Here is a 12,083-nt window from a genome sequence, read left to right on the forward strand (position 1 = left end):
AATAAATCATCAGGAATGTAGAATAGCCAAATAGAGAAACGATTTAAGGCTGTATTTAGTATGACAGTAGTATGAATTTTTAGTTACAGCCTCAATTTACCTTTAATTTTTTTACATTTCATATTAGCTAAATTACATTGAAAACTACAAAGCTACCATTTAACAACTATATTTGATATGTTTTCAAAGTAATGGCATCATTTTCTGATCAAAGGTAAAATGAATGTTGTGCAGAGCTAGGAATCTTCATCAGAAACTTTAGATACTCAGTTCTAGTTTTAATCTAGCAAATGAGAAGCTGCAGCCCTATGATTAATTTCTATTTTTAAGGCATAAATCTAATATTAAATAATATAGAGTTAATTAGCAGATTGATAAAATTAATAAAATTTATTAAGGATTACAAAAGGGAAATACCTCAATAAGAAAATATTTTATGCTTTAATTATTATCACTTAGAAATTTTAAAAATATATTGTTTTAAATGGATACAGCCTTGTTTGGGGTAGGCCTCAGAGTGTTACTGAAATCTAATGTTTGGTGCAAAGCTCTTTTTAAAACCTTTAAGGAATAAGCAATCTTAGGCTAAGTTTCATAAAGCAATATTCTAAAGTCTAAAGCCTTAATCTTTGCACACAGTTTTCCTCAGGGTGGCTCTATTAAATGTAATTTCCCTTCTTCCAGTAATGTGAACAATACCTTGAGCTCTTCAGGCTGATAAGTTATTTCATTTGTAATAATCCAAGTACAATAATAGCCTTTTAATGAAATGCTTAGTTCATCTACTTAATTGTGGTTTTTTTCAGCTGTTGTATTGATTTAACTCTACCTTCCCTCCAAGTTTTTAGCCCCATCTAAGATACTGTGATATAGTAATACCTTGGATTTTTTCCAAATATATTTAACATCCAAATCGTTTCTACCCTTAAATTTTTAACTTAAATCCTAACTTTTCTATAGAGATTCCTAACTACTATGGTTTGAAACCACTGAAATCACTATTATCTGTCCTATTGTATATGTGAAAACACACACACACACACACACACACACAGAGTATGCAGTGGGGCAATGCAATTTAGATCCAAATTGTTCTATAATTATAACTCTATTTCTCCTTACAGATTATAAGAAATAAATTTCTTATGTAGTTTTATATATTTCACAGGGCCTACAGTATTCTTTTATCCATTCAATAAGTATTTATTGTGTTTACTATAAATTGGTCAGTGTACTAGGTAGCAAGTAGATAAATTCTAATTTCATGAACTCTTAAATCTAAGAGCATAGAAAGATTAATGAATAATTAAAATAAAAGTTGATTATGCTTGATAATGCAGGTAAACAGGTAACTACAGTTTGATATGAAGCACTTAACTGGTGAAAAGAAAATAATATCTAAGATAAAACCTGAAGAATAACTAGGAGTTAGCCAGATTAAAGGGAACTGAGTGACACAATCAAAGATGCCTAGATTTGAAGTTTGAGTTCCCTAGTGTAAGCACTGAAATGACATTAAAAATATCTGTTTGGCAAAGTTGTTTTTATATTTGGATTTATTTCTGCCAACACTGATAACCTGGTCTTCAAGTCTAAGCTTCTTTGATTGCAGGCCTTAAGGTATTTTTTTTATTCTGATGCAGAAAAATGTCAACTTTGCTTATTTCTCTTTCTATGTCTTTTTTTCTTTGAATGCTTTGGCTGCAATAAGAGATGTACAACAATCATGTCCTTAAATTGCTTCAGAAAACAGGAGCATAATAAATTTCACTTAGCTGCCAACAAATGAAACAGCATAGACTCTGGAGGAGAGGAACAGAAGAACAGCAGGAAGACACATTTTGAGGAAGGGAAGGTGGAGAGATAACAAAAACCTTGAGAGCAGCAAGCTTCCACAAAAGAGAAGAAATGGCTGCACTGTGAGAGACGGTCTTTTCTTTCTCCTAAATTAATACTCTAGACCCTCAGGGGACAAATTAAGAATAATACTAATGCCCCAGAGCTACTGGGTAGTGATCAGCTTTTCTTTTACACAGCGAAGTGGTTTTGTCCGTCCATAGAGGACACCCCTGTGTACTGCGGTGCTCAGAGAGAGGCAAGAGCTGGTTGCATTTTTCTATCCCATTACCTGTTGGCCACCTGAGTAAGGAGAAAAAAAACTAAATGACACAGCTAAAGTAGACTGCAGTTTTTTAGCCTGTGATTGTGAGAAGTGGTGTGTAAATCAAAGAGAATCCAAGAAATAAATGGCCTTGACTCTAGGGAAAACCTCTTTAAGAAATTCAAATTGTCTCTTTACACAGTTTGGGTAAGCAGTACCCAAGATATATTAGAGACTGGCTGATGATTTTTCATTCAAACTTCTTGACCTGAATTTCTTCACCTCTCTTAATTTATGAGTTTTTAACATTTGACAACCTGTGGATGTCAATGTTTGATGTGATAAAACTACAAATTATTTAACTAATGCTTCAAAAATCTTTAAACTTTTTATGGAGAATGAAGGCTTAGTATAGAATCCCCAATAACTGATTAGTTCAGTGCTTTTATTGGACTAATTTAAAATAGTAATCATTCATTACTCAGAGAAATTCTGTGTCCAGGATAAGAAGATAAAAAATAAAATATTAGCTCAATACACTACGTAATACTTAGACACACTGAAGTTAAACTAAAACCAAACCATAAAATTCTATTTTCCAGAGTTATTTCCAAATTATGGGAAAGTAAATATTCTCTTTACATATCTATATGTTATGGTGCTAAATGTGGATCTTAAAATCTGCATCATGGCCCTGGTTGTTAGCGTTAACATTTGAAAGAACTTTGACCTGATCTAGCCTCAGGGATTACTTATAAGCTGTTTTTTCTTAGCAATCAAAAAAACTGTAGAATAAGTTACTTCAAGTTTCGTGAAATCAACACTGACTCCTCCTGAATATTTACTGGAGACAATGCTAGGCATGGGTAGGGCGGGATAGGCATAAAATGGAATAGAACTGGTATAAGTATTTACAACAAAAGACTATAAAATCTACCTTAATTGTTTTCTATGATGTTTATTATGGCATCATATATAAAAAGGTGATTTAAATGACTTTGTATTAGAATAACAAAGATTTCGCAATTTACTATAACAAGTTAAAAGCAGGTCAAAAGTCACCGTTGGTCAGTATTTTTAAAGAATGGACTAATTAGGCTACGTAATGGACTGGGGATTGACCTCAAGTGCAGTTGTTCCATTCCGTGGTTGTGTTTGTCTTGCCCTGTATAACACTTTGGTCAAAACTGAGGTAAAATTCTCTTGTATCAGCTAAAATGTCCATTTCCTCTAAGTCTTAGCCTGGGGATTGGTGAGATTAACTGGTTTATCAGCTGGGGTGACCACAGGTTCAGAATCCCAATTCTAAAACCTATGACCCACTGCCTTCTAACTGTCCTCCCTCTACTCTCTCTCCTGGCAACACTCGAAAACCTCCATTTCCTGGGATAGAGCAATTCTTCCCATACTCAGGATCCTTTAGGGTCTCAGATTCTACCCCAAAACTTATCAAAGTATTTACCAAAAAAGAAAAAAAAAAAAACTTCCTTCCTCACAGGAATTCTCATGAACAAAATCTCCCCATCTCTTCTTTTTTGGTGAAATTTAAAGAACTTCTTAGAAAGTTATACTTCATGACAGAGAGTAATCGTCATCAACTGGCTCCAGAGGCGCTTTTATATGTTGGAACTTGATCTAACTTTGGACTCTCTATAATTCAAAACATGTTTAGGGACAATGCTAGACATGAAGCTGGAGGTTGGGGGGTGGGGTGAGGGGTGTGCAGGCATAATGAAGAATAGACATTGTATAAGTATTTACAACAAGAATTTAAAATTGCTTATAGGAAACAAAGCAGCAGATGAAGCACAAGCAGGAAATCCTGTACAAGATTCAGTCTTAAATAAGGAAGGTAAGTACCACCCATCTTCCCTGTCCATTGGCCCCTGAGAGGCCTCCAGCTCTTTCTTGTGCCCTGGGTCCATGCTGTCCTCTTAAGGTTAACAATCAGACACATAAGGAACATAGTGCCCAGTGATGAAGCTGGATTCAACATAGAGCAACTTGCTAAAGGAATAAGTTTAGTTCAAAATATGACTCTGGAGAAGTATGAATATTATGGTTTCCATACAGTAGAACTCAGCTATTCTAGAATGAAGATATTCAAGAATTTGAAATGATAGTATCTACATTGCATATTTTCTCATAGTACCTGAAAAATAAAATTACAAATCATTGGGGCTTCCCTAGTGGGGCAGTGGTTAAGAATCTGCCTGCCAATGCAGGGGATACGGGTTCGAGCCCTGGTCCGGGAAGATCTCACATGCCGTGGAGCAGCTAAGCCCGTGTGCCACAACTGCTGAGCCTGTGCTCTAGAGGCCACGAGCCACAACTACTGGAGCCCGCACGTCACACTACTGAAGCCTGTGCTCCGCAACAAGAGAAGCCACTGCAATGAGAAGCCCGCGCACTGCAACGGAGAGTAGCCCCAGCTCGCCGCCCACGCGCAGCAACAAAGACCCAATGCAACCAAAAATAAATAAATAAAATAAATTAATTTTAAAAATTACAAACCATTATTTCTTTCCCTTATTTTTCCTCCCTACCTTCCTCCACAAGCACTTATTGATACTCTGTGATGAGCACTGAGCTAGGATATGAGGCTATGGAGATAAAAGATGGCTCTTGCCTTAAGAAACTCAGAATCTAGGAAGGATTCAGACATGTAAACAGATATAATAAAAATTGACCACTATGCACTAAGACAAAAATGAAACAGTCTTATGAAGGTATATAGTACAGGCTAAAGTAGGAGGATCAGTGATCCTTCCTGGAAGAAGGGACATCTGAGCTTGTTTTGAAGGGTGACTACTTGGTTACTGAAGAAGGAAGAAAAGAATGTTCCATGTAGAGGCCACAGCAGATGCAAAAGCATTGAGAGCATGAGGTCTTTCTGTGAACGTGCAAGAAATTGAGCGTAACTGAAACAGTATGGCTGTAGTGTGCGAGCAGAGATGATAAACAACTGTGGGATGGGTCAGGTGTGCCAAGAATCGACTATAAAAGTCCTTGTTCCCTGAGGGCAACAAGGAGGGCCAGGGGCAGAGTTGTGTTGAATGAGGTCCCTATGGCAACAATACGGATGATGGAAGAGGGAATTAAGAAGTGAGACTGGAGGTCGAAAGCCTCATTTGGGGACATAAAGTAATCCAGATGGGAAGGAAATCCAGATCCAATTAAATCAGTGTCAAGCTTACACACACAAGGCAAGACCTGTCTCATGACAGCCTCTCAGAGGATAGGGAAGCAGGAGAGGGGAGCTGTTCCATAACATCTCAGAAGCTTCCCATCCTCTCCAGTGCCAGCAGGATCACAAGGCATTCCACCAAGACTCAGATTAGCTGTGGTCCAAGTCTTTGTTCACGTGGCGTATTTGGATACACGCAAGGTCATCAAGGTGCATGGCAGAGCCACTTCCCTGTAGGCAGTGGTAGTGAGTTTGGAAAGAAAGAAGTAAAGAACTGAGGAGATTATTAAAGTAATAGAACAGACAGTTTGGTGGCTAAGTGGGACGTCAAGAATAATGCCCAGGTTTCTGTCTGAAGCAACTTAAGTAGATGATGAAACATTCACAGAAGATAAATTATGTGAGTGTTACAGAAGAGGATCAGTTTGGAGGTGAGGGGTCAAGGAAAGGTAAGATGATATGACTCAGGGGTTGACATGTCAACTTGAGGTGTACTCTGGGGACATCCAAAGAGCAATGATAGCAGGCAATTCAGGATGTGATTTGGAAGCTCCTAGGAGAGGTCTGGCCTGGAACTGTAAGGAGTTCCAGGATGCAGGCAGTAGTTAAAACCACAAGAAAAACTGAGATCAAACAGGAGAGCGTATAAGTAAGGTGAGTGGGGGGCATTTATAGTATCAAAAATACGGTTTTTAAGAACAAATGTTCTCAATAACAAGAATCATACAACCAGAATCACTACAGGAGAATACCTTGAAGAACTCCATCCCTTTTCTTCTTGTGGCTGGATTGGCTTTTAATTGTTTGGAAAGATCAAGTTTATAAAAGGAAATTGGTCACTATGGAAACAGGCTATTCAATATCAAGCAGGCAGTTTCACCACAAAAGGGTAATTACTTTAGTTTTTCCCTTAATTGTATGTTTTCATGGTTTTCAATAATCATATATCCTTTTGGTCAGAAATTTCTAGTCACTTAATGACCTGGTGAGCAAAAGCAGAAACACTAGTCTATAGCTATTTCCCCCAGGTTGCTTACTATGGGGCGCTGCAGAGCCAGACATTTTGTGACTTCAATACTCTACACTTTATCAGGGTGTGCAATTCATCTAATTTCTATAGCCAGCCTAAGTCTAAATGAACAGAGTCACAAAGGTGGTGTCTCCATATTTTCCTTCATAGCTCTTTTCTTAAGAACACGTTAATTTCATGTGACTTGTCAATCGTTATTCTAGCTGCAGTGAAAATCTAAAGCTGTATAAGAAGAAAGAAAAATATATACAAAATGTAAATAAATATGTCACCAAAATACTAAACAAAATTCAGGATATATTCATATTTAAATAATTGTTACTTCAATTACCTTATCCAGAAAAGCTTGTATCGATGCTTCCTGGTTAGCCGTATAAGCGATGTATCTATGTCTCCCAATGGAAGCAATCATCTGGGTCTCTTTTTCCAGGAGTTCACACAAAGCAGCTTTCCTTTCAGCTCCAGTAAAAGACTGGTTAATGCGTGCAAGTTCTTTTTGCCTCCAGACTAGAGGAATAACATAAAAGACTCCTGAGTTTTTAAAATCCCACATCTTTCCAGAGCATTTTCCAGACAAGTGTATTTTATTTTTATAACAATTTAAATAAAATTATACATGAATAGAATCACTCATATTATATACCTGATATATGAAAAAAATAGGATGAAATGAAAGCTGAGAGACGTAAAGCAATAAAAGTAGAGTCAAACTAACAGAAGCTGTAAGACATCAGTACAGATCATGTCAAATTACGCCTCCAAGTAAGCATGCACACCCCCCAGTATTGGAACAAATATGTCTTGGATTTGTGGCAGCCATGAACGTGTCCTGCTCAGATCTCCCTCCAAGAGAGTACCTGTAGCTAGGAGTACAGTGTCTGACAGTACCAGCTACAGCACTTCGGATCTGCCGCCATATTGGAGCAGAGGCCACACTTTTCCCACACTTACTCCCAGTCAGTGAGTAAGAACCATGGGAGAATCAGGGCCTGGCCATGTCTGCCCAATAGTGGTCTCTTCTGTGGTCAATCAGAGCTGACCGTCAGGCCGGCTCAGACTTCCTCAGAACTCTACCTGTTTGAAGATCTCCATCCCTCGTCCTCATTCCTTCCCTCTCTCAGCTTTCACAGGTGTCAACCTACATCTCAATCTGAAGACTTTCATTGCCTTTCCCTGCTCTCTCTTCCCTTTATCTTTCACTTCAAACTCCATCTTGGTGTCTGCTTCCCCCAGTACCCAAATTGACAGTTTTATGTAGAAATATTGACTTCAATTGTTTTCTTCATTATTAGCACTTTTAGAATGATTTTCCATTTCTTTACAAAACCCTAATTATATCAGCAAATGTTATAAAGTAATGACATTTACACTTTACTCAAACCAATGAATTAAGTTAGAATAATATTTACAATATTTTAAAGCGTTGGTTGCTATCAACAAAGACTGTGTTGCACATTACTATATATAAAACAGATAATAAACAAGGACCTACAGTATAGCACAGGGAACTCTACTCAGTACTCTGTAATAACCTATATATGGGAAAAGAATCTGAAAAAGAATAGATATATGTATATGTATAACTAAGTCACTTTGCTGTACACCTGAAACTAATACAACATTGTAAATCAACTATACTCCAATATAAAATAAAAATTAAAAATAGAATGTGTTGCATGAAATACATCCTAAAACGAAACCATAAAATGCCAAAGAATAGTATTTTTATAAACTTACTTTACATCATATTCTCAAAATTAACCTCAGAAAATACAGAGTACTAGATCCTACCCCAAACTTAAATAAATCAAAATGTCTGGGCTCAGAATTTTTTATTTTAACAAGTGTTCCATTCAATTCTTTTTTTTTTTTTTTTTTTTTTTTCTTTTTGCGGTATGCGGGCCTCTCACTGTTGTGGCCTCTCCTGTTGCGGAGCACAGGCTCCGGATGCGCAGGCCCAGCGGCCATGGCTCACGGGCCCAGCCGCTCCGCGGCATATGGGATCCTCCCAGACCGGGGCACGAACCCGTATCCCCTGCATCGGCAGGCGGACTCTCAACCACTGCGCCACCAGGGAGGCCCCATTCAATTCTTATACACGTTAAATTTGGGGAAGAAAACTCTTTTTTATCCCATATTTCAAAAATGTCAAACTTATTTATATTAAAGGAAAAACAGTGTTGGAAAGAACCTTAGAAATTAAACAGTTCAACATCCCTCCCCATCTAAGACAGCATCCTCCTCCCAGAAGTTTGGACAGGTTTAATTTGCTCACCCTGGTCCTGGTCCTAGCCTGTGAGGCTAAACAGTCAGTCTATTCTTTGCACCACATGGCATCGAAGACAGCTGTCACAGTCCACTTAGGTTTTCTCTTTTCCAGACAAAAACACTTCCCTTTCTTAAATTGCATATTATTTGACATAATTTCATGTCCTATCCAGGCCTAGTTCCTCTTTAATATATGGCATACCAAATTTCTGACAAGATGGAGGTTTATATACAGGCTGTTAACTCCAACTCCTCTCTCCTAAGTTCTTCTAGAAATGATACAGAAAACATGAAATGGGGTCCTAGGAGAGGGAGAGACCGGAAGCACTACTGGAAATCAGAGAGAGGTGTGATCCATGTGGTAGAAATCTTAGGGCAATTTCCGTAAGACACAGTGCAGATTCGACTGGAAGACACTCAAGGAGGCACAAATGTCGTCCCCCAAACTGCTGTTGTCTCATCTCAGGAAGTGGACCCTCTAGTAGAAGGTAGTAAACCTTAACTCAGGACTCAGAACTAGAGAAAAGGGTAGGCTATGAATCCATTTGATAGTTTACCTGTTTTAAGAACGTCTTTGAAAAACTTTAAGAAGGAATAAAAAAGAATGCTTACATTTCAAATCATTGCAGAAGAGTAACAATCATAAATGTTTGTGCAGAAAAAGACAAAAAAATTAGAAATAAAAAGCAAAAAGCAAGATGAGAGAAGCAAAATCAGGCATAATCGTTATATTGAAAAATATAAAATGGTTCGATTTTTTTGACTGAAAATAAAATATTATGGGTTTTTTTTGTTTGTTTGTTTTGTTTTTTTTTTTCTTTTTGCGGTATGCGGGCCTCTCACTGTTGTGGCCTCTCCCGTTGCGGAGCACAGGCTCCGGATGCGCAGGCCCAGCGGCCATGGCTCACGGGCCCAGCCGCTCCGCGGCATATGGGATCCTCCCAGACCGGGGCACGAACCCGTATCCCCTGCATCGGCAGGCGGACTCTCAACCACTGCGCCACCAGGGAGGCCCTATATTATGGTTTTTTAAAAATTCAATGACATGATGTTTTTGGAAGGCACAAAGTGATGCCAAAGACTAAGGTTAAACATAAAAGGATGGTAAATATGAACAACAAAAAAGACAGATACGGCAATATTAATATATTGAAAATTGGGGGGAAAACACTCAAAATTCATCCCTTGGGATAGAAGATAATTTTATGATGAAAGGTATGACTCTCACGAATATTTATACTGAAAATCACATCCCATCAAGCTATAAAAAGCAAAACTTCTATCAGTTATAAACACTACTGTGGTGAGTATACTTTATACTATATAAACATAAATAAAATACAAATGAGTTAATCTATGACAGTCAAGTAAAGAAGAATTAAAAACAAAAAAAATCTGACACAGTATGATTAACATATTTAAATTAATTAATATACATCAAGCTCTGAACACCAAAGTCTGAAAATATATCTTATTTCCAAAGTTTTATGAAGCATTTATATACATTTATATAAATTCTAGGAGTAGGAATGGAAGAAAACATAAATCCCCCAAATCAGAAATGTCGAAAACTGCATTTTTTGACACAGTACAATTCAACTACAATTAATAACAAAAGTTTAAAAAAGAAATATATTCCCATCTGCTTGGAAATGTAAGGAATACTATCAAAAATAACATTTTAATCAAATAAGAAGTAAAAGGTATGAGTGTCAAAAATTAAGGAAAGAAAAAAAAGCACTACATATCAAAATACATAGGATGAAACAAAAATTGCAGTAAGGTCAATTTGGCGGAATTTTACATAAGTAAGCCTCAAATTTAAATCAGGCCCCTGAAAAGTGTGTATTGGGGCAGGGAGCCGGGCAGAGTTATAAAAAGCTGTAATGTATGTGACAGTTAATCACAAGCCTTCTCTGGAAGGTCATGTCTTCTGGGCACACCTCCCATTCTCCATGATTATTGAAAGATAACAGTATGGCTTTAATCCCCTGGGACATACATTTGGACTGTGAACCTGAACTCATTTGAGCCATATTTGTTTTCTGTTCTTCACAGAACATGGAAGCAAAACAAAAGTAGAAACAGTGACCTACTGTTCTTTATTCTGAACAAACATTCCAAAAAGTCATTCTAGTCTTTGACATTCATCACAGTTCTTTTCAATGTGAACTTATTAGGTGCTTTACTACTGGAAAGCCATATTTACTTAATTAGCCATGTAATTCTTTCCTTTTATGTAGAGATGATTTATTACTTTATTGTCAGAATGATGAAGCTTCAGAGTCTCATGAACTACACTCTGGCCATAGAATCAAGCTTATTTTTTATCTGAACTTCAAAAAACCTAGTTCCCTGATCTGGTTATTATATTAATACTTGTCAAAATCCTATCACTTCTTTGCCAATTCAAAATACCCAACTGCAATTTTTGAGCAATTATTATCTGAAAGAACTCTATAAAGTTTGATGGTACATACAAAAGTGAGAAAGACATAATGCCTTCTTGAAGGAGCGAACGTGTCTCTGCCTCTCCCTAGTTGGATAGACTGTAAAATCCTTCCACTGGGACAGAATTTTTGCTTGTCATTACATTTATCTTTACTCAAAAGCGTGACATTTTTCACCATTAGTTTTAAAGACTTCCTTTGGGTAAATCAACTCTTGACATAAGATTACTTCCTCTTATCTTCTATCAGATATGATTCAATCAAGTAAAATGTACTCTTCTGTTGTTATATTTCAGGCATGATTACTCTCTCATCATGTTGCAGGGATATTTCAGAATATATTAATTTATATATAATTTATATAATTAGAAATTATATTTTCCTTCTTCTATTAAAATTTCAAGTTTACTTTAATACTAGTCCCTGCATCGAAAGGTAAATATCTGAAGTCATAAGTGTTGTTTCTGGCCCTCCTCTATTATAACCACTGCCTTTCATGATATCTAGTTTTATAATTTTATCATATTATTTCTTCCTCCTCTCAAATTTCAATTTGAAATCATCCTGATCAGGTCAAGGACTTGTCACTTGTGTTCTTTATAAGAATCCCATTCTGTTTCTTACCAGGAATACATTATTCAGATACTGTACAGTTTGGTCTATTCGAAAAGAGGATTTGTAAATTTAAAAGCTAAATTATGTTCAGCAAAAGGGTTGTAAATTTAAGTGCTAAATTATGTTATGAAAGTCCAGAAAATCCACGATTGATGAGCTTATCATTTAAGAGTAGTTTTACCAACCAAAAAGCTTTAAAAATTTGACAATATCCATATACTAAAAGGCAGTATATGAATAAAGAGGAAGATTGCTTGCTTGTGGAAATAATAACTGAGAATATTTACCTCATGGGATTATATGGATGTCTCCAGAAAGCAAATAAAAACTGAATGATATTAGTAAGCATATTTTACTTCCCAGTTTTACATTAGAAACCTTTGGGACCAGTAATAAATTTAGCCCAGTAGGATATTTAAGCTATTCTGCCAA

General features: G+C 36.7%; 1 protein-coding gene across 4 annotated transcripts in view; it reads right to left on the reverse strand.

Annotated features, from left to right (window-relative positions):
- Positions 1-12,083, reverse strand: part of IQUB (IQ motif and ubiquitin domain containing) — a 126,233-nt gene that overhangs the window by 78,411 nt on the left and 35,739 nt on the right. For all 4 annotated transcript variants that reach the window (XM_060108291.1, XM_060108288.1, XM_060108289.1 and 1 more), the window contains one exon: positions 6,650-6,825. In XM_060108291.1, coding sequence (XP_059964274.1) covers positions 6,650-6,825 — 176 coding nt within the window. The remainder of the gene's footprint in view (positions 1-6,649; positions 6,826-12,083) is intronic.

The sequence above is a fragment of the Mesoplodon densirostris genome, chromosome 9 (assembly GCF_025265405.1).
Source record: "Mesoplodon densirostris isolate mMesDen1 chromosome 9, mMesDen1 primary haplotype, whole genome shotgun sequence".
Lineage (NCBI taxonomy): Eukaryota > Metazoa > Chordata > Mammalia > Artiodactyla > Ziphiidae > Mesoplodon > Mesoplodon densirostris.